The sequence below is a fragment of the Lissotriton helveticus genome, chromosome 1_1, assembly GCF_964261635.1.
Source record: "Lissotriton helveticus chromosome 1_1, aLisHel1.1, whole genome shotgun sequence".
NCBI lineage: Eukaryota > Metazoa > Chordata > Amphibia > Caudata > Salamandridae > Lissotriton > Lissotriton helveticus.
In genome coordinates, this window is record NC_136057.1 from 1341262319 (window position 1) to 1341290251 (window position 27933).

General features: G+C 43.0%; 1 protein-coding gene across 3 annotated transcripts in view; it reads left to right on the forward strand.

Annotated features, from left to right (window-relative positions):
* Window positions 1-27933, forward strand: part of LOC144823893 (uncharacterized) — a 42884-nt gene that overhangs the window by 11023 nt on the left and 3928 nt on the right. For all 3 annotated transcript variants that reach the window (XM_078682806.1, XM_078682797.1, XM_078682787.1), the window contains 4 exons: window positions 17186-17281; window positions 23688-23792; window positions 24362-24457; window positions 26340-26429. In XM_078682806.1, coding sequence (XP_078538932.1) covers window positions 17186-17281; window positions 23688-23792; window positions 24362-24457; window positions 26340-26429 — 387 coding nt within the window. The remainder of the gene's footprint in view (window positions 1-17185; window positions 17282-23687; window positions 23793-24361; window positions 24458-26339; window positions 26430-27933) is intronic.

Consider the following 27933-nt stretch of genomic DNA (forward strand, 5'->3'; position numbering starts at 1 on the left):
CCTAAAACACTAAAAAACCTACAGTCAATTCTAGGCTTCCTAAATTTCGGAAGAACTTACATTGCAAATTACGCAGAAAGGGTCAAACCCCTTTACGATCTAATTAAACCAGATTTTAAAAGATCCAGTTGGACTCAAACACACACAGACATTTTGAGATCCTTACAAACAGACATGCTAATTAAGACAAAATTAGAAACACGTGATAATACACGCAACCTTGTGATCCGAGTCATCCCAGGGAGATGCGGATTCACATACCTGACCTCTAATGAGGGAGAAAAGGTACCAATTGCATTCAAATCACACTTGTACACTAAGGCTGAAATGAAATTTAGCCCAACGGAAAAAATTCTTACAGCAACACAGACAGCTATAGCAAAAGAACGAGCCCTGGCACAAGGTAAACGAATAATAATCGTGACACCAATACCAGCCTTAGAGGCGGTAACAAAGGCAAGCATTCCAAATGCGAAAGCACTCCATCCGAGATGGATACAATGGGCTAACTCTCTTGCTGCAACAGACGTGGTGTACGAATTTGATCCTTACTTAAAAACACAAGAATTTCTACAATATGAATTCGAATGTCCTCTGCCAACCGAAATTCTGCCTCTAGACCAATACGGCTGTATAATATATACAGACGGATCAGCACAACCCGCAGTAGGGGGTAAACAAGCTTACAGTGCTGCGTGCGCGATTGTTAAAGGTCGTTGGCACGAAGGGAAATTTAAACCAACCCTAACTAAAACACAATCTCTAGGAGATTGTACAGCTCAGCGAGCTGAACTACTAGCATTCAAGATGGCGCTTGAAAATACGGATCGAGAATTCCCCACACTCATAGTGTGCGATTCGTATTATTGCGTTCAATCTTACAATGAATACTTGCAGATCTGTCTTCAAAATGGTTTCAAGGATGCGAAAGGTGGCACAATCAAGCACAAAATGCTCTGGGAACAAGTAGCTCTTTTACAAAAAGAACTACCAAAGACTCACGTGATACATACACTGAGTCATCAACGTGATGGCGTTCACGTTGCAGGGAATTCATTGGCTGATGAGGCCGCGAAGGCAGCTGTGCAAACGGCTTCCGTAGCTGCCGTCACCCGGTCAAAAAAAAAAATAGACAGTGAAATATTACAAGCTGTCAGCGCTTCAGAAAAGGATTCGATAGAACCACTCCCTAAAGGCTTTCCAGTAAAATACTCATACATAACTGATGCAAACAATGTTCCTTTTGCTCAAATCCCTGGAGTGGGGGATAGGGCAATTCCAAACATGGAACATAGGTTAGGACTAATAATAGCGGCACACGAAGGGCTTGCTTCTACCCATGCTGGCGTCTCAGCCACAGTATCATTATTAAAACAGAGATACTGGTGGCCACAAATGAGAAGACAAACAAGGAACTATGTTCTAGCATGTGAAATATGTCAAAAAATGAAAGTATCAACTGTGAGACGTCCAGCACAGACGCCCCTTCTAATCTCGGATAAACCATTAGCCTGTGTTTATCTAGACCACTGCGGTCCCTTACAAAGGGATGGTAACTATAAATATATCTTGGTCGCAGTGGACTCATGCACGAGATTCATATGGATGTGGCCCCAGCGAACGGCTGACGCCAGAACTGTTATAAAAGATTTGCGGGTCTTTATCGGCACATACGCAATTGGCATTCTGCATTCGGACAATGGTCCTGCTTTTAGCTCTCGGGCTTATAAGGAGGCCATGGTCAGCATGGGCGTGCAATTGCGGTACTCTTGTCCATTTCACCCTGAGGGGAACGGAATTGTTGAAAGAAAAAACCGTGACATAAAGCAATCTATAACGGCAAAGGTATTAGGTTCGGGAGCTGGGTGGGTCAAACATCTAATAAGTGTCCAACGTAGTCTAAATAACTTGCCAAGAAATTCTCTGAAGGGATTCAGTCCGTACGAATTATTATTCGGAACTAGGATGTTGATCTCTGACCTTGATAGTCAGACTTCAGTGGTAATAGAAAAAAGCTTTGATGTCAAAGACCGTTTGGCTATTTTGCAGGACTTAAACAAAACAAGAAAAGACCTGAGCAACATACAGTTGAAACAACAGCCAACAACCACTGAAGAATCACCACCTGTCCCAGCAAGACCTGTCTGGATTCCAAAAGTCGGGGATCTAGTCAGGGAGAAGATCGCGGTAAAGAAGGAATTTGGGCCTTCTTACAGAAAAGCAGTTCCTGTCTTGTCTGTCAACGGGACAAGATCAGTTGTACTACCGCCACTTGCTGGAAAAAAGGAGAACCGAGTTGTATCCATCGACCTGGTAAAACCACAACATGTGGCCGATAACAAACAGTAGGCCAAGTGGACTCCCAATAAGTAGCAGAACACCAAGGTTTGCTACCAGTACAGAGGTCCTAACAAAGAGGCTCATCACATTCGAAACGCCTACAGAAGAACAACAAGGACTATGCAACAATGCAATAGAACTTAGACCTCTGAAAACCCAAATAAAGACATTTAGCAGAGACACACCAATCTATACTGAAGTACCAAGTGAAAATGCAAGAAACAAAAATCCTGAACCAATTGGAACAATTGACAGAACTGCATCTGGTTACTTCATCAACTTCGATGATTCCTCTGACAGCTTCAGTGAACAAAAGACACAGCCATCATCAAAATCCTTTAAAGACAAAGCGAAGGAACTTTTGAAACAACTAAAAGAAACATATCTGATTTCTCCATGGATTGAATTTTGGGTGGGTTTTGGTGCATTTATCCTCATACTTTGGCTCATCATGGTATTTACTTTGGGACGCTTCATTGAGGGAAAATATGCTAAAATGGACACAGCAAGTCAGAACATCAACTTGGTCCTCAAACCACACACATCTTCACACGTCGAGAAAAGAGAACTTTCTTCAGAACTTTCTTCAGCCAACTTCACAGCAATTCCAATACCTGGTGGGGTAGCCTGGGACAACACTGACTATGAAATTTATGGTCCGGTCGAGATCCTGAAATATCCACACCAAATTAAGATCTCTTTGAGTGACTTTGCAAAACCAAACTCATTTGCTGATGATTGGGACTTTGAAAGTATAAACAATATGATGTCTGACTTAGTAATGTCTGCTAAATTTACAAAACATGATTATTTGCAAGGTTCTACAAATTATGATAGTATGTATTGCTATAACCACTATGGTAACCATTTCTTGCATAAATCTGCACAACCTAGAAATGTTTTAAATTATAATCAATGGGAACATTGTGCTACACCTCCAAAAGGGAGCTCTAGAACCGTTTATGACAAATATTCATACTTTCAAGGTTTTAACACTAGTAATGCTGAAACATTTTATTATAAATTGTCAAACAAGACAGGGACCAAAACCATGATAACCAACACAAAATTGATTTATTCTGATTCATTCTTTGAAAAAATGAATACTTTTGGATTCGATTATTGGGACAAAAATATTGATTTGAAAAGTGTTTGGGGTACAAAAGAATGGCAAGTACAGGGTATAGAAGCTTTGTTTAGAGCCTGCATGATCCCAGAACAAATGATATTTTTAAATGACACTGTTCAACAAACCACCTGTCTTGGCTTAGCCAAAATCAAAGATTTAAATAACCCGTCTATTCCAAAGCCAACAATGTTTAGCAATAACTCTGATACAGATGAAGAAATAGACATAAACCATATACTTAACCAAAACAGAACACATCCTGATTGGAAACAATGGTTGATCTGGCCCACAGATACAAATAACTGTCAAGATAGATTCCTGAATAAAACACAGGGTTTCAAAATGACCAGGCCAGACCCTAGATATCCCCAAAGACATCACCCAGGGATAATAACAACCTACAGTGTGGGCAAATTATGCCTTCAATGGCTACAGTCTTCCACACTGCCTGAAATTAAGCAACACCTAACTTTACTTACTGATGGTGCTGACTTGCGTGATTTCATAATGGGACCACGCAAACAGCGTCAAAAGCGTTTCATAGCAGCCTCTGTATATGCAGCATACAATGAGGCCTGGAAGGTTACTCAAATTGAAACAGCAGAGAGAATACGTGAAATTGATCGTATTAATTTGGAAAAATCACTTTCTGTAGTGGACAATGGGTTAATGACTCTGTCCTCCAGAATTTTTTCATTGGACAGCATTGTGTCTTCAGCAATCGATATATTATCGCAAGACTTACTGTTATTACAACATGGTCAGTCACAATTGCGTTCTGTTGTACAGCTTGGCTGGACGTTACAAAATCTGCGTTCTGGCTATGTGCCTTGGCGTTTAATCAACACAACGTCACTATTCCAAATCTTTAACCTTACTGATAGACAAATCGGTATGGCGCAGAAGGGTGCTGATTATACAATCTTGAGCATTGAAAAACTAGAAAGATTACCGTTGACAATGTCAGAACGACCTGTCAGTGAATGGATAATCCACGGAATCATAAATATTCCAATCTCAACCTTCAGGTTTCAATACTGCCAAAAATATATACAGGCTGGCATGTACGAGAAATTGGGAAAGGGGTACCTTAAAACAACTTGGAACCTGCCCTATTCACATGCATGTGTCAGTAACAAAGGACAGAAAGTGTTTCTTAGTGGCAACAATTGTGCTATGTCACTAAGCGGCACGCTTCTGTGTAACGGTATTAGTTTGCACGGAGCCTGTGAAGGGAATTCATACAACCTTTCATGTCACCAGCAAGGCGCACCTGCAACTGAAATAGAACCATTCTTTCAAAGACTCTATAATGGGAGTTACATTCTTATTGTAGACCGCAGATGTTGTAGTCTTATGCCCGGGACTCCTTATCTCGTCACTACGACGGCGAAGGTCAAGTGCTGTGGACGTTCTTTGTTCCCCAGCTCCTTTCCAGACAGGGAGGCAAGGGCATGGCCCGGTTTGAAAATTACTTCTATTCGAATAGACACTTTAAGCAGAATGAAAACAGTGCTTCTTCAGACGCCTACAAGGCTCACGTCATCTAAAGAAACGTATGATCTACGAGTCGCAAGGACGACTGCAGAGATACATACATTATTATCAACTAATTCCCCCGTACATTTCGCGGAAATCCTGAGCGAAATCTTAAATATTTCTGATACCACTGGGGTCTCAAAGGTATTTAAGACAGTATTTTCTATGGCATTAACACCATTCAAAGCCATACTGGGTATTTTTCCAGATTTCGTCCATTCGATTTTTGGAGGACTTCCCCTGATCCTGGGACTAATTGCAGGAATCCTATTCCTAGTCCTTATTTTTCGTTATGGCAACCCATGTCACAGATCAAACTCTCGCGACAATGGAAGATACGATCCTAGCCATTGGATACCGGGACCGGATATCAAAAATCCTGGGACTCTCCCGGCTTAGAGACCTAAACATGACTTGGTTTCTATCATTTCGACCAATGTGGCAAAGGTGTGTTTTACCTGTACTAAGGTGTCTGCTATGCGGAGAAGAATGCGTGTTAGACACCTGTCTGACGCTACAATCGGATGCGCCGGTGGATGCAGATACACTGCTGGTTCCTACCAAGGTTCACGCTTTGTGCTGCCCTCAAAGGCTGCCAATTCTGATGACGGCATTCCTGGAATCTTCACCACTGCGATTGAAGGGTAGTGAAGTTCAAGATGAAAGCAGCATCGAACAGGTACGACCTTCTGTCAGCAATGCAAATCAGAATGTCAATGCAGACAATCATGCGCACGAATGCATGGTTACCCCTATTTCCGACTTAGTGGAACTTTCCCATGAAGCTGTTGACAGTTTTTTCTAAAGCCTGAATGATATGATGTTCTCTCCGGAACAGAAATAGAGACTTTTGAGTAAACTCGCACACGGCGTTCCCTGAATCCGGCCTTCAACTTTCAAAATAAAGTCACATGAACAATTACAATCCAGTTCACGGACAGCAATTTTTTCAGAAAGCCCCTGAAAATATTTTTCTATATATTTTTTTCCGGGACACTGATCTTCTGCTTAAAGTAAGAAACTATTCCTAGAGAACTAAGATTTCTATTTTTTAGATACTTTATAGACTTTATATAGACTTTAGCTGCCCGCTGGTATGTTCACAATATATTTTATGTGATGAAATGGTTTCGACTTTTTTTCTGTATAGCCATATTAAGAGCCATTTCATGTGTATTTCTCATGTACCAACAAGCAATAATGCATAACAATGCGTGTTTACTTTTGCATTTAATTCATAGCTTAAGTGCATACAATATATATGACTGCAATTTTTCAGTATATTTGAAAATTTCAAAATGCATTTATGTATTTTGGGGTGGTAAGGTATACACTATACTCTATAGTATGTTGTACTATGTTATACTATGCATAGATTAGTAGATATGACCATAGTTAGCGTGGAGTGGGTGTCGTGTATTTCTATAGGTTCTGAATCGATCCCCCTATTCCTGACCCTATTCTGGTTAAACTACCTAGCTAGTTAACTAACAGTCAGCCCATGAGGCAAGAAATCCCCCATGATGCAGATACCGTTATCTGACGCAGTCACACTACGGCACAGGAACGTGTTATCTGATTAGGTCATAACGCTTGAGATCTAATTAGACAAGCAACATTCCTCCAGCCCCTGATAAGGCATACGACGTTCTCATAACAAATCAAACCTATGACAACCTGGATAATCCGTGCGGCCATTGTTTTGATTTCACAGAGAACTTTAGTAAAGAATGTGCTAACGAGCAAGTCGTATGACATCTTTATTGACGTACCTATGTCCACCCTTACGTCAATCCCGGCACCTTTAAGGTATAAATATTGCCGACCTTGCCCTATGCAAACACACGCGTGGTGACAAGACGGAGCAGCCATACTTGCCGAAGCCGAGAGCAGAAGCAGACCCCGCAGGCAGCAGCCCCGCCTTCCTGACGCGCTGAGAGACGCGCTGCTATCTCAAGCCGAGAGACCCAGCACCGGCGTTTCTGGGCAGCCCTCGCAGGCAGCCTGGAATATCGAGAGCAGAGAAAGAGATACCATTCCTCATTCATCCTAAATTCCAGGTACCGAACTGAATAACCCCTCCTAGAGAATTCTTTAGTTATTCACTTGGCAAAAACAAACTTAACTTAAACTGTAACTTTCTATTCCCGCCCACGCATTAGACTTAGGTCAGATACACGGGGTAGGCGTATTTAGAAACACCAGTTGAGTACGTTTAGTCAAATGTATATGTGTATGTAAATATATTTTAATCATTTTAAAGCATCATATGGCTCAGAAACCATATCAATGTTTTTACAGTATTATTTTATACTATTGCTTTTAAGGTATGCACTTTACTTAACTATAAGTATTGCAATAATATCGATCCATTTCTCTTTTACGAGAAAAGAGACTGATCAATAAATAACATCTTTTATTGAACACGCCCGTCTCTTCCTTTTCTCTACATTCTGATGAGACTAAGAATGCACGTACTGACTGAGTAAAATAATTGCCTTGTGCTCACACGACTCTTGAGATTGACTCTTGATTAGGGGAGAGCAAAGTTGTCATGTTCTATGGTTGTCAGAAACTAAATCCCTTCTTGTCTAATCAGGGGAGTTAATCCTTCCTTGAACATTCGAGAAAGTTTCTAGCGAACTCTGAGCTTAGCTGGCAAACCCAAAAATTAAGTCTAGTATCGACAGTAGTAGACCTAGTTAACGTCTGGTCTAGGCCTTTACTGCTGTAGGTACTATTCCAATGCGCAGAGCCTATTGGGAAAATAGGAGTTACACTACAGAATACCTTAAATAGCTAAATGAAACCTCAGAAGTAGAAACATTATGTCCTGACTACACGAGAGAGGCTGCAATTGTAACTGCGAGGGACAAATACCACTGAACTGGGAAGAAGACGGCGTACAACTATAGTGGAGGAATAACAACCTCGTACACTACTGCATACCACTGTGCTTTGGATCCAGGAACACCACAGGCCCAGGTTTGGACGCTACTTCAGAAATGCCACAGCACAGAAAGAATAACATTACCTAATGTACTTGTGTAATGTAGTTGGTGCTCATGTAAAGCACTCCAATACCTACTTTCGCGTTATTTAAAACTGCCCAGAAATAGAAGCGGGGTTGAAGTCCTGGCAACGTGTTACAAATGCAGTTCATTAAAAATTGTTTTTTCTTGTTATTGAGGCCGCAGAAACAGCCAGCCTCGAGGAGCAGCTTCAAGCATGGGGAGTAACTGTGACGGCGAGTAAGCTGTTTTCTGGGCTAGTTCTTTAGATGCTTACCGTGCCGCGGGGACGGGGCTTCATGATAGGAGAATAAAGACTCTGCAATGGACAGAGGCTGGTAATCTATAAGAGCGGCATGCGTGGCATTGTGTGAGGAGTTAGCCACGAGGTGAGACATACCCTCCTATCTGAAATGAAAGAAGAGGTAAAATGACCGTGCCTCCAGGAATGAAGAGAGAGATGTAGGCAGACCTTGCTATCAGTAATGAAGGAAGATAGACCCTGCTACCTCTAATGAAGGAAGAGAGACCCTGCTACCTCTAATGAAGGAAGAGAGACCCTGCTACCTCTAATGAAGGAAGAGAGACCCTGCTACCTCTAATGAAGGGAGAGGGAGACAGACACCGCTACCACTACCCCTCACGATAGAAGAGAGAGGCAGGCATCACTTATGAAGGAGGTGGAATGCAGAATCTTTTACAGCATACGAAAACGAAGGAGGGCGATGAAGACCCTGCTATTAATAAGGAAGGAATTGGGGACCCACCCCACTAATGTTAACCTGCAATACCGGTCAGTAATTACATATTCATCTTCTGCAGGTCATAACATTGAGCCCTGCAAGGCCAACTCCGATCCCTATGCTTCGGAGGTGGGTACAATGAGCACCATTGAATTGGGCAGTAGTAACACCTGTTGTTTACAGCATCTAGAAACAACAGCCTTGAAACTCTATGTAAGAAGTTATCATTGCTAATAAAAGATGAGGAGGGCCTTCTACCACTGACACAAGAACAGGAAACAGGAAAATAAAAAAAACTGAAAACTGACCCACTGACTATTGGGCAGGATGCAGGCCACACTACACTACAGAATTAATAAAAATCATCACAAAATGACATATTATAGTACATATCCTGCAATCTGACGTTATCATACATTACCGGCTCATTCGGCAATTCGATTAGAACTAATAACCATAAAATGCATCAAAGTAAATAAAAAAACTGCATTTGTCCTAATCCTCAGAGAACCATACAGGTTACTTCAAAGTGATGAGTGTTGGTAAACATTGTAAGCGTAAAAATTCATCAGCGTTAAAAAATTATATATGTCAAACTGCCATGTGAAAACATTCCACAATACGACTATGTAGAATCCATCAAGATTAAAAATCAAACTGCATTTATCTTAGCGCACAAAAAAAACATACAGGTTGCTTCAAGGTGCCAGGTGCGTGTAAGCATTATATACGTAGGAATTCATCAGTTAAAAAATACGTCAATGTGTCATGTGGTCCAATACAATGTATGACCTTAATTTGGAAAAACCTATGACCTATTCCGGCAGAGAGACAAATATCTTTTCGGAAAAGGGCATAATGCAATATCCTGAAAAGGTACCTAAACCCGATAAAACATGAAAGAAAAGTATATAAAGAAATGTAAAACGTATTACAGGAAGAAAAAAAAAACATTATTTCACTGTAGTTGAAACTTTGCATAACAACTGATCAGCAGGGTTATGGCTCCTATTATCTGAACATGGAAGTACTGTGGCATTGTCATACTATATGCATTATTAGTCACTGTACTGTGTTTGTATTAGAATCTTTGATACATTCTAATAAGAACTTGGTGGGTGCTCATGAACATCTGGGCAATCGGTTGCTTTCATCCGACCCCATGTCGAGATTTAACCCTGTCAAACAACAAAAGAAGAGAGGTCTAATCTGGTCAAGTACACGACTACCAGAAATGTGGAGCAAAAGGATAAGTGGATAGTATTGATCACAGTCACTCTAGTTGAGTGGGATCACAGTCACTCTATTTGAGTAAGAAAGCCCTCACACACCGACCTAGTCAGTGTCATGCTTCATCATCGGGCCCCACCGAAGAGACCGAGTGTCTCTTCGGTGTGCTACGACGCCAGAAAGACTGCGGAGCTGGTTGTGTGGGGAGGAAGTGTTGTGAAGATTTCTCAAATTAAAAGTGACTAACAGGGTATCAAAAAAACTTTAATGAGTGATCCCTAAGACACGTGTAAGTGGTATATGTGTCTGAATTTAAAAGCCAAGGTTATTAGGATTTGGTTAAATTCAGCTAAATACCACAAATTAATTAAAATCAGTCAACATGTTTCTGCCTTCAGTGTGGTATGTATTCACCATGGCATTCTTCAGGACTATAACCCCGGCGGTGTGGACACTCTAATAGTCCACCCTGACCTGGGGGCGTGAAAGTGAAAAGGAAAAGTGAAAAAAGTGCTTAAAAAATTGGGAGAGCAAATTGCTCAATCCAAAAAACCCAAATTATGGGTGTATCAGCACCTGTAAGAAAAAACATACAGACAAACAAATATGGACAAACATACAATTAGTATATGCCAGCGTAGACTTATCATAGTGCTCCTAAGATGGTGGCAAACCTATGTGTGCACACAATAACAGAGAACTTATGCACCTTCCAAGTAGCCCTTAGGGATATAAGTACTGGCTAGGAGGTGAAGTGCTAGAGGTGGTTAAAAACTACTGCTTGTAGTGAAGGAGATAAAAACGCGGTGTGAAATCTCCATGAGAAGGGATCAATTTGACCAAATGGTCGGTGACCCCCACAAGATGGTGAAATATGGAGAACATCTCACTTTAAAATTGGGCGCTACTTGCACCATGGGTCTCGGGAGGGGGGTTGGAGCGCGCTTGGCACATCCTACGAAAAAACGGGATGAAAATGTCAGCATAACCCATACAATCACACAGGCACTTAGCTTTTGTTAATTGTAGTAACCGTTCCGCTGGGGGTGCAGACTCACGCCCTCTGCGCTCACATCCCGCTTGGCAACCTGCTAGAACCCTCTTGACCGGACCCCGACGATGGAGAGCGGGGCCGGTGAATGCGTTTAAGAGCGCTTTGTTTACGCGCTCGATTCCGGGTTGGGCGTGCCTCGCTGGGTTCGGGTTGGGCGTGTCACGCTGGGAACGAGGCTTGGGGCGCACACGCCCACTTGGGCGGAGCGCGTTTGTGATCAGACCGAGGCTTGGATTGAAAAGCCTATCCCTGCGCTAGCCTAAGGGAGATGGTTACACGCTATTGGTTACTGTTAGGACCATGGGTGATTATTGTTTTCCAGTACATAGAACGGGGAATTTGGTCGTTTTCCTATGCTTTCAGGATATTGGTAATGATGCCAATCAAAGGGTTGTTGTAAGAAGGGCAGGACGAAAAAAACACATACTTATACAACACAAACTTTCAAAAGGATTGGGATTTTACTGTGGACAAGATGTTAAAGTGCACAGAGTTTTTATGAAAAACATGTTGAATGTTGCATGTTTTAAGCAGACCAGTTCTGTGTGATGTCTAACAGCCTACTGGGGTAATGGAGTTCATGTTAGGACTGTGTTCCAGGGGACATCATCGTTGAGCCCAATGATATTTGTCCCCAGACGGTAAACCCAACGCTGTTCTTTTTCGAACAGTCTATTTTGTATATTCCTTGTACCATCAACGGTTTCAATGACAGTCCACTTCATGTCATTAGTGGTATGATTCTTTTCTAGAAAATGGCGGCTCAGCTTTGTGGTTACTTTCTTGCACCTTATGTTACTTCGGTGCTCGCAGATCCGTTGTTTCACTTTTCTAGTGGTCATGCCCACGTACCGAAGATTGCAGGAACATGTGATTAGATAGACCACATTGCATGAGTTGCAATTAGTATGATCACGTTGCGTCCACACTTTCCCTTCTTCCAATGCCAAGGTTTTTGTAGGTTGTGTTAAATGGCAAACACTACAGTCCGAGCAGGGGTAATGCCCGGTGATTTTGGGGAGTCCCCACGACATTGTCACTGATGGTGTAACATTCAGTGGATTCTCTTTTGGGCGTGTGTGGACCAGCGTATCTCTTAGACTGCGTCCCTTTTTAAAGGAAATTGATGGTACAAGGAATATACAAAATAGACTGTTCGAAAAAGAACAGCGTTGGGTTTACCGTCTGGGGACAAATATCATTGGGCTCAACGATGATGTCCCCTGGAACACAGTCCTAACATGAACTCCATTACCCCAGTAGGCTGTTAGACATCACACAGAACTGGTCTGCTTAAAACATGCAACATTCAACATGTTTTTCATAAAAACTCTGTGCACTTTAACATCTTGTCCACAGTAAAATCCCAATCCTTTTGAAAGTTTGTGTTGTATAAGTATGTGTTTTTTTCGTCCTGCCCTTCTTACAACAACCCTTTGATTGGCATCATTACCAATATCCTGAAAGCATAGGAAAACGACCAAATTCCCCGTTCTATGTACTGGAAAACAATAATCACCCATGGTCCTAACAGTAACCAATAGCGTGTAACCATCTCCCTTAGGCTAGCGCAGGGATAGGCTTTTCAATCCAAGCCTCGGTCTGATCACAAACGCGCTCCGCCCAAGTGGGCGTGTGCGCCCCAAGCCTCGTTCCCAGCGTGACACGCCCAACCCGAACCCAGCGAGGCACGCCCAACCCGGAATCGAGCGCGTAAACAAAGCGCTCTTAAACGCATTCACCGGCCCCGCTCTCCATCGTCGGGGTCCGGTCAAGAGGGTTCTAGCAGGTTGCCAAGCGGGATGTGAGCGCAGAGGGCGTGAGTCTGCACCCCCAGCGGAACGGTTACTACAATTAACAAAAGCTAAGTGCCTGTGTGATTGTATGGGTTATGCTGACATTTTCATCCCGTTTTTTCGTAGGATGTGCCAAGCGCGCTCCAACCCCCCTCCCGAGACCCATGGTGCAAGTAGCGCCCAATTTTAAAGTGAGATGTTCTCCATATTTCACCATCTTGTGGGGGTCACCGACCATTTGGTCAAATTGATCCCTTCTCATGGAGATTTCACACCGCGTTTTTATCTCCTTCACTACAAGCAGTAGTTTTTAACCACCTCTAGCACTTCACCTCCTAGCCAGTACTTATATCCCTAAGGGCTACTTGGAAGGTGCATAAGTTCTCTGTTATTGTGTGCACACATAGGTTTGCCACCATCTTAGGAGCACTATGATAAGTCTACGCTGGCATATACTAATTGTATGTTTGTCCATATTTGTTTGTCTGTATGTTTTTTCTTACAGGTGCTGATACACCCATAATTTGGGTTTTTTGGATTGAGCAATTTGCTCTCCCAATTTTTTAAGCACTTTTTTCACTTTTCCTTTTCACTTTCACGCCCCCAGGTCAGGGTGGACTATTAGAGTGTCCACACCGCCGGGGTTATAGTCCTGAAGAATGCCATGGTGAATACATACCACACTGAAGGCAGAAACATGTTGACTGATTTTAATTAATTTGTGGTATTTAGCTGAATTTAACCAAATCCTAATAACCTTGGCTTTTAAATTCAGACACATATACCACTTACACGTGTCTTAGGGATCACTCATTAAAGTTTTTTTGATACCCTGTTAGTCACTTTTAATTTGAGAAATCTTCACAACACTTCCTCCCCACACAACCAGCTCCGCAGTCTTTCTGGCGTCGTAGCACACCGAAGAGACACTCGGTCTCTTCGGTGGGGCCCGATGATGAAGCATGACACTGACTAGGTCGGTGTGTGAGGGCTTTCTTACTCAAATAGAGTGACTGTGATCCCACTCAACTAGAGTGACTGTGATCAATACTATCCACTTATCCTTTTGCTCCACATTTCTGGTAGTCGTGTACTTGACCAGATTAGACCTCTCTTCTTTTGTTGTTTGACATTTAACCGGGGACTAAGAGAGTGTCTTTGAATTTCCCTACCTCTCTCCTTGTTGATATATGAGATTTAACCCTGGTTCGAGCCTCTATACCGTCTTGCAACAGCACTTGTCTACTAGAATGTCGGGAAGAACTGGACTTTCCAGCAGGGAGGCACCGTACTCACACTCCCCTGATGAGGAAGTTGTTTTCTAGAGCACTGTCAAAGCCACAAATGTGATTTACCTAGATGCAACTATGACTAGATACAAGGGGTAAGGGCTCCACAGGTAAAGCAGGGGATTGGCCGCGAGTGGAGGAAAGAGGGGGCCAGTGCCTTTTCTAAGCCTGGCAAGGCCCAGTGGGTGGGATGGAATGTGGTTGCCCCAGAGAAAGGCCCGACTCAGACCCTGGATAGAACCTAGACCGGGGGTCCCAACCTCTTCTATGTCCCGCACCCTTGGAAATGCATGATTAATGTTCACGCCTCTACAGAAGTCTTTCCTGCTTCCTATCATGCATGCTGTACATACTTTCTTCCCCTCTTTGTTGCACCCCCTGAAATCCCATCTCGCACCCCCTGTGGGTGCGGGCACCCCATGTTGGGAACCAGGGGGTGCAGACCCCCCATGTTGGGAACACCTGATCCGGACACCCCCGTGTCTGCACCATCCTGCGCGCGGCGCAGTCTCTTGCCTTCATCCTTCAGAGGGGGTGCACTGAAGGAGGGGGGAGGGGCTCTTCCCAAACATCTCCTTAGGGCCCATGAATGGCACAAAAACGTTCGGCGACTTTGTTGCAGAGCTGTGAGTGCGTTTCTCCTCCTCCCTTCCTGTCTCTGCAGACTGAACGCTGCCCCCCTCCGAGGGCCTGTCCCGAGCCCCCCTCGGGTCACACTCTACCGGCCGGCCCCACCTCCCTCCATGGCAGCCCCGTGCCGCCCCCTCCCGGCCCCACCTCCCTCCGTGACCTATTTCCAGAGCCGGTGTGAGGTGATGGGCGCCTGTTGTTTCCTGTCTGTGCGTCTGTCTGGAAGTCCCATCCCACGCTGTGTTTCCGCGCCGAGCTGAGAAGCGAGGTGTCCTGTTCCAGGCGCTGTGCGAGTCCCTGGGGGGTGGGCGCGCAGCCAGCCATGGTTGCCCCCCTGGAGGTCCTCACACCGGTCCTGTTGGCCCCCGATCGCAAGGGTTTGTTTTCTCACTCACAGACTGGTTGGTAGTTGGTACACGTATACCTAAAGGCATCACCACGTATTTGTGCCTACTTAGTGGGAAGTGTAAGATATACCAGGAAAGGCACGGAGAGCGGGAGGGGGGTCGGGAACGGCCACACACTGACAGCGGGAGGGGGAGGGGGGTCGGGAACGGCCACACACTGACAGCGGGAGGGTGAGGGGCGGGAACAGACACACACACACGGACAAAGCAACAAACAAAAAAACAAAACACTCACCTGGACATCTTCCGGCAGATCTCTTGCTTCCTGCTCTCCACTCCTCCTCCCGATGACGCGGCGGAGGCTCGGCTGGCTGGGCCAATCCCAGCGCGGCCCTGGCTGGAGGCGGACGGCTGCTTCCTTCGGCTGGCCGGCCTGAGGAGAGGGAGGGAGGGGCTATCGAGCGACTTTGTCACGAGTAACTACTGCATAGAGAGAGAAGGGCCTTAAAAGTCAACAAAGAGCAAGCTGCTGCATAGCAAACTGTGGACAACTCATGCCCTTGCCACCATGAGTGCAAAATGAGTTGCCACGGATATTCTAGAAAATGCATGTTCACCTACACGGATTCAGACGTCATTGTTAGCCATGGTGGTGACGAGTATTTTAAACACGGGCCATCCGCTTACCGAAGGGAGAGAGTATCAATCAAAGCGCACAGCGGGGGGGGGGTGGGGGGCGGGAAAGGAACGGAGAGGGGGGGGGCGGGAAAGGAACGGAGAGCGGGAGGGGGTCGGGAAAGTAACGGACACAGAGAAAGGACGAGGGAAGGCAAGATTTAAAAACAACAACAAACCCAGAAGAAAAAAAAAACGAAACTCCGCCCACCGCCCAATGACGATGCAAAAAGGGTGGATAGCGGAACGCCCAGGGAAAAAATGGAGGGAACGCCCACGAATCTGGTCTGTGAATGACAGACAGATCTCTGTTCCAATGGCTAGCCTCCATTTATGGAGCTAGCCAATGGGACAGGGGGGCGTATTCCATTCTCCTTACTGGAAATCAAGAGATTTCTCTGGAGGCGGAGCTAAGAGCTCCGCCCTCCAGCGAAACCTAAAAATACATTGCTCTACAAATTGCACTTTTTGGGAGAGGGAAACATTAACTGATGATAAAATCTTTATTAGGGATTTTATGTTTTTCCTGGGACTCTTGGGTACCAGCGAATACTTTGGTCCCTGGACTGGTTGGCAGTGAAGAGGAGTTGAAGCGCCAGAGCCAGGTGCCCAGTTGTTAAAAATTTTTTTTTGAACGTCAACAATATTCAATGGACTGAAAGTGCCAGAGTGCAGTTGATGTGAGACTTGCCAGACACTCTGAGGAACTAAGAGGTCCTGATGTCAAGTTTGTCGAGAGGTAGCCAGATGTTTACGGTATTATTGATATAAGCTGTCTCAGTGATCTTTAATAAAGCGTTTCCAGACACCGCAAGAAGAATTGAGAGAAACATAGTGCCTGATTGCTGTACACGTATGTAGAAGTTTGTAGGTGTTGCAGTTAGTTGGGGTCATAGTTTTTGAGCAATGTTATTTTGTGCATATTATTTTTGTGAAACATGTCAAGAAGTTATTCATTTTACTTTGTGTTTTGTCAGTGTCATTGGTGCTAGGTGGAAAGAGAGAAGTGTATTGTTTCCTGCATTGTAGTTAATTCGCTAGATGAACGATGTCCTGTGTATGTCTGTGTACTAGAAGGATGTCTGTGGTATCAGTGTTTCAGGTGTTTTCTTTGACAGATGGGTGAATTATCAGAGTTCTTAATTTAAGCGGCTTTTGTGACGGATGGTGTCCTAGGCATCCATGCAGAATGCACTTGGTTCTGTCCACCCTCATGGGTAGTGTGTTGGATGTAGAGAAGCCCAGGACACTGTCCGATACAAAGCTATTGTGTCTGTGTCATGGTATGGGACCACCGATGTCACTTTGCTGCTCACAGGAGTATGCACAACATTTTCAATCAAAGCTTTGCTATTGCATAGTTTTTAATACTCTCGTTTGTATTATTTGCGCCTTCTTTCAGATTCTCCAGTTGCCCCAAGCCCAGTGTCTCCGAATGTAAAGAACGAGAAAGAAAAATGTCTGGCAGAGAAGTTTGATCTAAAAAAAAGACCAGCAGGTGAGCAAGTGACCCATGACATTAGTTACAGCATGCCTTTCTTCATATCTGGAAGGGGTCTGCGGAACTTGACTCACCCTCTCTGCACACTCTGGAGACACATAAAAAGGGATCATGTGCAGTAGATGGTCTGGATCTTCTTGCTACAGCCTGAAACATTTGTTTTTTTTGCCACCTAATTTAAGCACCATTGTTGCATGGATACGGGAGCACATGCCAATAAAAGTATACTGTGAAAGCAAAAGTTAAACAATTTTTTAACATTAATATTTAAAGCGGAATAAAAAAAATAAAGGCTTACCTGGTTGCTGGCAGCAGTCCTCCAACATCTTCTCAGCTCTGCAACAGGAAGTCCAGAATCCCATGGCCAATCACAACGCGGTGTGATTGATCTGAGCGCCGTGGTTCGGCGCTCAGACGGGGACAGGGAGGCTAGGCATGTTCCCTACCAGGCTGTGTAATGCAACCTGGTAGGGCCGGCAAAACCGTCCTGCGCACTTTAGAGTGTGCATTACTTACACTCTTCCTCTGACCCCATATCTGGCAGCCTGGCCCGCCCCGCACCTTAGCAGGAAGGAAAACAAAAATGAAAATAACTGTAGTTATTATCATTTTAGTTTTCCTTTCAAAACTGCGCCCAGAGCAGTGGGTTGACGCCCCTCCGCCTTAGCGGAGGCACCACCACTGCATAATTAGTTATTTTGTGTTCAAAGGCAACCTCTTCATAGACAACTGGACTTCAACAGGTATGACTACGCTTGTCCTATTCTTCTTTTTTTTATTTTTTTCCTTCAAGAAATACTGTTTGCCATCAGAGTGAGGTAACCTATATACACCTCACTGGGCTCGGGGGGGTCTTGACCCAGTTACGAAGGAAATGGTCTCCCAAGGAAGTTGGAGGAGGTCACAAATGTACAGCTCCCCTCTCATCTATATCCGGGCAGGAGGACCTTTGCCGCACTGCTATGAAATGCTCTGAAGTGCAGTAAATTCATGATTTGAAATTAATGAGTAGTGAATTACTCTACAATTGTGGAAAGTGCTTCTCGCCATCTTTGTGTGTGAGCAGCTGGACACACAAGCTGGTGCCCATGCACATTTGCTGTACACAGAATGATCAAAGTGACACTGAAGACTGCAGTGTAATAAGCCAGTTGGGCTACATATACAGGCTCGACAAGATGGCAGGCATTTAATTGATGGGCCCCATTGTGATGTTTTCAAACCCCATTATTGGAACGAATTTGGGATTGAATGGCTTTATTAGAGTTCACGGACGTGATGCGCCTTTTATTCATGTTTCCTGGCTGTGCCAAAAACTTGCCTCTTTTTTGGGTCTGTAATTACCATCTGAACTCTTTGACCAGTCAATGGGTTGATGACTCATGACTACAAAAGTTCAGGACTGTATGTTAGGAGAGGTACTCTTTTATCAAATGTTTTATCAAAGGTTTGTTGGATGGTATGATACAGTGGAGCAAAGTTATTCTTCATTTTTAGTTGCATGGGAAGTGTAGTTGTAAAATGAAATATAAACACAAAGAAAAATATTTGACATTAATTCTGGTTCCCTCCACCTGGAATTTTAATGGGCCATTATCCAGATATTTGCTGTTCTTGTACCAAAATGGAATGCTAGCATTTTGTGTGCCCACATAACTTGTTTGGTCGGACTTGAAATGGTACCATTCTTGTGTGAATCATGCAATCTATGGAATGTATTTTCTACTGCTGGGAGACAGGCTTCCCTTAAAGAGTTAGAAGGCTGATATCACCCTTCCCCTTTGCTGGGCCCAGGAAGGTAGGGAAGGGATGACGATACAGCATTAACTTTACTGTTCTATGATCAACCTGTTTCTCCACTGGCCCAGTAGAGTAGGGGCATCTCTACTGCACTTGATGTTACTGCTGTCGGATCGCCGTGCCCCTTGCTTGGGCCCAAAACAGCAGTAGAGGGAACACTACACATCTCTCGACTGTACAGCTTTCCATTCTTGTTCCTCACAACAGAGGCACAATGTCTCAGATGAAACACGGCTTCTCCCCATCGTCTACCAAGAATTCACAAACTTCCTAAGCAGAGCAGATGATTTATGATTGCTGTTGTATCCCTTCTTTAAAAAGACTTCGACTTCTGGTTTGTAGTTGACAATTCCAATTTGGTCCCTTCTTTCATAGGTATTGACACCACAACTGCCGTCCCCCATTAATAAAATATAAAGTGCCAATGTTTTGAAAAGACCCCGGAACTCTGCCTGGGTGCAGGTGAGGGTCAACAGCGCACTCTTGGACCCCTTTCTGATCGAGAGGAGCACCAAATAGGTATGCCCCCTGTCTCCACTTTTATTTGTGCTTTCAATTGAGCCCCTGGCGGATATGATCAGGATGGACACGCTCCTTGAGAGATTTCAGTGCTCCTTTTCCTGAAACACCCGCATCAATCAACTCTGTCAATCAACTCAGATTTGCAGAGCGCGGTTAATGTCCTGTGAGGGTTTTCAGGTGCTTTGGTCTTGCTGGAGTCAGTTGAAAAGCCAGGTCTTGAGTACCTTTCTGAATTCTGGGAGAGAGGGTGCTGTTCGGAGGTGGAGGGGAAGGGTGTTCCAGGACTTGGCTTGCATGCCTATATGGGGACATGTTAAAGGCGTACAAATACAATAGGTGCGGTGCACAGCTTAGTTAGATTTGTGTTTTGGAGGGTTTATTGAGAGGTTTACTTATGTATGGGTGCTCCTGCAGGAGGCGTAACCGTCCATTTACGCTGGTGAATAATCTTAGAATGAGTGTGTTCATAAATTATGTACACATCCCTGCTGTGGGCACTCCACTAGGGTTCGTCGAAGACAGACTCCACTATGTTTTGAAGTATATTTATTTGGTGTTCATCAAATGTTAACCTTCGTGTTTATTTAATTTCCTTATTCATTGTTTTTAACAGTATAATCTTTTCAGAACGGTGCTCCGATGCATTTCGGGAACGAATCGCCCTTTCTCAAGGAGCCCTGAAATTCAAAATAACATTAGTTTGCTACATGACCCATCGTCATAACGAACAACATGAAAACATACAAAAAGAACATTTATAACATTTCATAACGTTTCTGTCAGAATGACCACAAGTCATTTTTCGTGCATAATATACCGTGTAAATGTTGTTGGGGTAATGACGTGCTCGCCCAAGAGGAAGTGGCCGTTCGTCTAACGTAAGTGTTAAAAGTGAGGTGGGGGGCTGGGGAATACCCATCGTTCGTGTGGAATAAATAACGAAAAAAATGAGAAACTCACATAATCTTTAGATTCGAAATATTCAGCGGTGCTGTAATAGAAAGACTAAGTAAAAATCGGTTCCACTATCACCTATTGTTTTAATAGTAAAAATGAATTCATAAACATTAATACGTAGGCGGGAGAACCCGACTTACTGAAATTGTTGCGGGGTTCCGAATTTCCTCCTTCGGGTTTAATCGGGTTGCGAAAACATAATTCGGCATCCGAGTGTCCTAAATCTGTTTAACGCTACGATGTGAAATAAACGCTGCAATGTGAAATGAACGAAGGACTGTTGACCGAGGGTTCGATCAAGTGTGGTAACATCGAAGATGGACTTACAACCAAAACAGTGTCGGCCATCTTGGAAGGGTGCTCAAAGAAAGAATAGTGTGGATGGAGTATAACGTGAATGTGTATTAGACGAAACGATTGCTGAAATATACGTGATATACTATTAGACACCCTTAATGTGACAATGTGAAACATTAGATTGGAAATGTGTATAAATGTCATTAACAGTCTCACAATCGAATAAGGTGTCCATATGTACCACTGAGGGTACTTATAAGAAACAACTCAGTTCAATCCGGTCATTCAGACCAAATGGCTTCAGAGATTGCATTCGATATATCCATGCTGTCTCTTTCTGTAGCAAAGTCTTATTGTTGTCTTTGCCTTCTTTTTTCTCGATTATTTCCAGAACCATGAATTTTAATTGCGCCACATTGTGGTTGTGTTCTAAGAAATGCATTGCAATGCTAGATCTTTCTTGCTTGGTCCGTATATTAGACTTGTGTTCGTTTAGGCGAATTTTTATTTTTCTCTCAGTTTTTCCAATATAAATTTTCCCACACGGGCATTTCAGCAGGTAAATTAAATTGGAAGAATCACATGTCGCATTCACGTTAACTTTGATCTCTGTGCCTTTCATGGGATGATTGATTTTATTACCCTTGATAATGTTGTTGCAACTATTGCAGTTAAGGCATGGTCTTGTACCTTTGTATTCAGTTTGTGGGACAATGCCTTTGGATAGAATCTCTTTGAAATTGCTTGCTCTGGTGTATGCAAATATTGGTGGGTGTTTGAACAGATTTTTGAATTCAGGTTCAGCTGCTAAGATCCGCCAGTGGTTCAGTATGATTTTTTTGTATCTTCCACTCAATGTAGAGTATTTCGACACTAACACCATCCTGGTGTCTTCATTTTTGGTTGATCTTGTTAATACTTTTTCACGAGTGATATTTGATACTTTCTTCATAGCGTCATTGATTGTTTACTTCAAAACATAGTGGAGTCTGTCTTCGACAAACCCTAGTGGAGTGCCCACAGCAGGGATGTGTACATAATTTATGAACACACTCATTCTAAGACATGTTAAAGGCAACAAGTTTTCTCAAAATGATATACACAACTGAAAGGGACAAGAGATTCAGCCTTACCTCATTCTCCCAAGAAGTCTTAAGAACTCACTGCACGAGAAGAAAACCCCCTACTCCTGTGGCCGAATCAAAAAAGGGTGGTTGAAATAAAAGAGAGAAGAGACCTTAGTGGGGAAAACCATACGTTTTCCAAAATTACCCTCATCCACAAAATATTGGTATGCTTCATCACAGTGCTGCTGACACATCCTGGCGCAGACCAGCGTCTGGTGCAGTCCAGTCCGGCTACGAGCTCCCGCTGCTCGCCGGCCGAGCCTCTAATAAAAACATTTGCGGGTACCTGGAGCCATACGTCAGATGGCCCGTATGCCTCACTATGTCGATGTAATCGACACCGCTTTGTCCATCTTAGTTGGGTAACCCATTGGAGCTTTTTGAGGGATTCAGATCCCTCATCCTCCTCGATCCTCTTCCTTTAGACGGGATGCCTGGCACCTTTTTCTTCCTAGGATTTTAATCCTCCTCCGACGATTACGGCATCCCATCCACAAGTTAGGACTTCGTCTTTCTTCTGTCCTGAAGTGGCCTGCAGTTTCTAGGACGAAAAACGTCAACACTTCCAATGGAGGAGTCTCTATAATTTTCATTAATTTTGAAATACATTTTGATACACATCCAAGAATATAGAGAGCAAAATTGCTCCTCACATTTGTACAATCCACAGACTATCTCCCTGACGGACCGTGTAAAAAGCAAATAACACAGCCATATTTGATAAAAACAACTGGAAGGGCGAAGAAAATACCTTCCTAATTGGTACATTTGATGTTGAGCTTTTGATATATGTTTTATGAATGTGCAACTTTGTGCGTTGCTTGTCCCTTAAACATGTTTTGCTTATTTGGTTTATTTGTGTATGTTTAACGTGCTTTGCAACATTGTAGAATCCAGGCATCCGTTCCAGGAGTGATTTTTATAAGTTTATCAAAAATGTTAAAATAAATTCGCAGAATTTGTGCAGATAGCAAAATTTGCAGAAATTGTGCAGATAGTGCTGGTGATTAATTTTTATAATTATTGGATAACTAACAACATAAGAGGTTGTTCCTGCATTACACCACTTTACATTTACACATTGCTCAGGGTGGAGCATGTGTGTTTTTTAAGAACAGTATTTCATGAGAGGGATCACTATTTTAGAAAAAAAGACCATTAAAACTATCGAAGTGAGTACCCCCGTAAGTTTTATTATGGGCCCCACTTGGCAGAATTAAAAAATTATTATAAACTGTTATGTGGGAGAAGAAACATCTCCATTACCCTGTCTTCATGTACCAACATGTTTCAGCCTTTACTAATCCTCAGAATGACCATACTGGTATTGTATCAAGTATTTGCATATCGACTTGTCATAAGCCTGTATCTTTGTCTGTTTTATAAAATGATCAAACAAGTTCGGAAAAAAAGAAACTGCCCGAGATCTGACAGATGTCAGGAACAGCATCAGTTGTCCTTTTAATACTTTTTTTTGCAAATGTTGGTTTATTTTAAGTTACATTTGTAAAGTGTGCATGGTTTTCTCTATGCGTGGGATTCAAGCAGGAAATTCTTTTTGACTTTTCATCGACTGTTCCATTCCAACACTCACTTGTCCTATTTGAAGGAGCCGAATGTATAAGGGGAACCGACTCTGAATGTTAGATGCTTGGTTGTTACGACACACGGTCATGGTCATAATTGTCTCCTTATTCCAGATTGCCCCCCTGTCAATGCTGTGCTTTCACCGAACATAAAATGTGAGCAAGAAGTCTGCGCCTCTAAGGATCCTGAGGCGATGAAGTCCGAGCAAAGAACTTTGGGTGAGCTTCGACCAGGTTTTATTCTGGGAGGATGGGCAAGTGTTCATTATTGTCGACATTGGGAACATTTACTCTCCCCAGAGGATCTTGAAACGTCGTTGAATGAAGGAGAAAGATAGTGTGGGTGATTTCATTATGGTTGAGAACGCTTTAGCTGTTGTGACCTTACCCTCACACTATGTTTTTTAGCAAGTAGAGAAAGAGTCCTCAAGGAAACGTGACCCTGCTTTTTAAAGTGATATTTATATGTTTGATGTTGAATTTCTAGAGCCCTGTACAATGGCCGACCTGGAAAGGTGTAAGAAGTGAAGAAGTGAAGAAGTACCCACAGTTCCCAAATATCTGCCCAATGTTTAGAGTGGCAGGCCCCGCGCACACATTACACCGAACTACACAGTTAACCTTATTTAATCAAGTTTGTCAAACTTTGCCACTGACCTTGTGGTGGAGAGGCACGGGGCAGAATTATGTGGCTACTGAATTCCTCCAAGAGTAGAAACCATGTTGTCAGGTGTGTATTATTAGATTTACACCATGCTTAATGAATAAATGTTTGGTATTTATTACAGAAGGTTCAGCAGCAGAACCTGTGTTTTCAGAGAGTATTAAAGATGAGGACAGAGCTGACGTTCAGGAAGAGATGGAGTCTGAAGGAGACATTAGTGGTGAGTAGGGACGTGGGTCTTAATTGGAGGTAGATGCAGGGTTGCTTTTCATTTTGGGTCATTTTACTTATTCCCAATCACTCATCCCAGCTCATATAGTCGACATAAATGGCATGTCTCACCAATACTGTCTGTCCTAGGTGCCTTTTCTGTAGAACCGTGCTAGCTGCCATTGGTAACTTGCAGCCTGAAAGTAGGTCTGGATCACTGGGTCTGCAAAGCTCGTCCATGTGACTCTTTATAGCGTCTCTAGAAATTGGCTGAGAGGCCCTTCAAATGCTTATGTTAAGGTCTATTTATATCTTAATATAAAGAGAAAATGTGTTACTATTAGGGCATTTGTGCAGACAAGGAGCTCTGAATCCGACCACCTTGGAGGTTGTTGTTAGAAAACTAAAAGGCTAACACTATATCCTGGTTAACGTTTGTACTCTTCCCAGGGACCGCTGCAGCGGTTGCTTAAATGTTTCCTCAATGTTTGGCTGTCTCTGAAGTGCTGGTTATTCCTTTTACCTTGTTTCACGTGGTTGCCTCTGGCCCCAACGTATGTCTTTCTCTATGCATCCTCACCTCATTCTCATTGCAACGGTGCACATAAGGGTCTTGCACCCAGTTAGATCTGTTGGATGTGAAGTGTACTGCCATACTTTGTGGTGATGTAGCGGCAAATAAGACCTTGAAATAAACAGTTAATGGGCTGATGACCAAGAACAGCACTTTAACTTCTAGAAATGGTAAGTATGCCAGTGAAAGGCATGGCACAAGGTGGCTTCATAAGGTGATTAAACCAGTGTGACTTGGAGATGCATATGAATATGTTGCAGCAGGTGGGGCATTCAGGTCAGCTGATGCAGAGGCAAGAGGACAACTGTCTGATCCAGAGCATCACTGGTGCCTACACATTTTTCAATTAACTTGTGGGAAACCTCCCAGAACCTGCAGATAACCACTCTTTGATATACGTTTCACGAGAAGTGATATTTCCTTTAAAAGAGAAGCATAGAATTATTTTATTTTTATTTTTACTGTGTTCTGATTTGAGTAATAACATATTTCAGTGGAATTTACGTTTCCCTCAGCAGTTGTATATGAGCAGATAACTCTGCAGTCCACGATTGCAATTATTAGGCGAATGCTATTTAAATGTAAGTGGAGATTTAAATAAACCCATTGTGGTACAACTAATTATTCTGCTCAGTGAAGCTGAGAACTGTCAGTCATACCATAGCTTATGGTACCTCTATAAAGTTATTTTATTTCTAGTAACCAGGAAGTTTTTTTGTTTGATTTTCACTGACCCTAGTCAAGAGGTAGTGCATGATGGATCATTAAAAAATAGGTTCTCAAGTTAAAATATTGTCTGTGTGTTTTTTGAGGGGTTAACTAAGTCTGTACGTCTTTCCAATGCTAGCATAATGAGTTGCAACATTGCCTGGAAGCAGGGGTCTGAGTATGACCTGGAGGAAGAAGGATCTCTCAGGACACTCCCTTTTATTGCAAGAATTCTTTATTATAAAGGTAGAAAGGCCACGAAGACGCAGCTTCGAAGTCAAGCATGGAGCTGCAAAACATTACGATGTAACATTAATCGTAAGACAAAATACAAAATGGCACTCATCATTTTATGAACTTATTTGAAAAATGATAGAATCAGATCGCCTTGTTGCACAACGCTCAGTCCCTGTCCTACATTCAGTTCCTTTGAATATATTGGCTTTTTATATACATCTCTATTTCTTTTAAATTCCAATTAAGTTTGTATCTAAGCATTAAGTTGTGGTTTTGGTTACAGCTTTTTGATGTTTTAATCAATGATAACTTGTTTCACGGATCGGACATATATTAATTTTAGTGGCTTAATACCTTTAATTTCCCCCTACAGTTGTGCCAGTCATTATCAAAAACGAGGAAGCCGCATCAGACATGGATCATCCAGACATGGAGCTAGGAGAAAACAGCGAGAGTCCAACAGGTGAGTAATCAAGGTTCTGAGGAACTAAAAACGCCAGAAATTGGCATTTTCTGGGTGCTTGCGTCTTTCATCTGGGACATTGTCTCCTCCTCTGTGTGTTGTACTCCTAAAACATTGATTGTTCAGGTGATTCTAGTACCTGGGAACCTTTTAGAACAATAACCTTTGTTGGGGACATTCCTTGTAAGGCTTACACTTGTAAATATTTTGTGTGGGGTTGGACAGCTATCAGTTGCGAGGCAGAAGGGAGACTTTTTCAATGTTTCATTATAATCATGGGTATGTTTTTGATGGTCATGCGGATAATTGTAAATCAAAGTCCATGATGATGCCCCATTCAGAAGAGTCTAGGTGTGAAGTCGTAGGGTTCACTGCCATTCAACCACAGTCTGTCATATACTAGCCATACTTGGGTTTATCATAGATTTGCTGACTGACATGTCATAATCATTTCTCCCTTCTACAACTATTCATATGAAGGGCTTGAAACTGGACCATTTGGCCAGGGACGTTGGTGCCACCAAGTTACTCCTCTAGTACCAGTAGCCACCACAACGTTGATTCGAAGAAAAAACTTGTGCATCCCAGCACTTTGAAGCTTTGAAGCGGCCAAAACACTCCAAGATCTCTCAATTGAGTGGGATTTCGAAATACTTTACTCTTACTGCCCAAAGTCCATCCACCAACCCTACCCTTTCTGCCATTCTGTGAGCAGGGTCGACCTTTTAAACCACGTGTTCCCCTTATTTGAGTTTCACAAAACGAATAATTTAAGAAACCCATTCAAAGTGTTCAGCATTACAAATGACTGAGGTGTGATCTGTGAGTTCCAGTTCCATCCTGAGAAAGAAAGAAAGTGTTGTAAGACATATCTGCTTTAGTCAATGCTTCATAATATGTCCATCCCATTACACAATGCATGATGGTTATTCTTTCAGAAATTATCCTCATTCTTGGCTGCCTCTACCAAAATGTTTCTGGGGAGGGGGGGCAACATCATCATCATTTCAAGGAGGGATTAACATCAAGAATATGTAATGTTATATTGAGGAAAATGCATTTTTAGAAGAGCCTACCTATGAAGTTGTCCACTGTCGAACTACTTGACCTGGTTCCTATCCCCAGCTTCCACTCGTGACAGCCTAGTGTAATGCATCTCCTTATCTCATTGCCACTGGTCCTCTATCTGCTTATAGTTTGGAACATTTTTATATTAGCTGTTTGTACAAGCTGTGTAAAAATTTATATTTGTATTTGAAAAATAACTTTAAAAAACAAGAGTGGTAAACACAGGTGTCTCATAATTCATTTTTAGGTATAGTCTAAGCCAAGATCGTTTGCTTTTACTAAAAGTATATATACCATACTAATAGAGCCTTCCAGCCAGCCCTCTTCATCCATTGGTCGATTCTTGTCATTCATATTTTTCTTTCATCTCCCAAGGCACAGGGCAGTGAGTCAGCCCACTTCAACCATTAGCTAACTTATCGTTGAGTGATAGTAT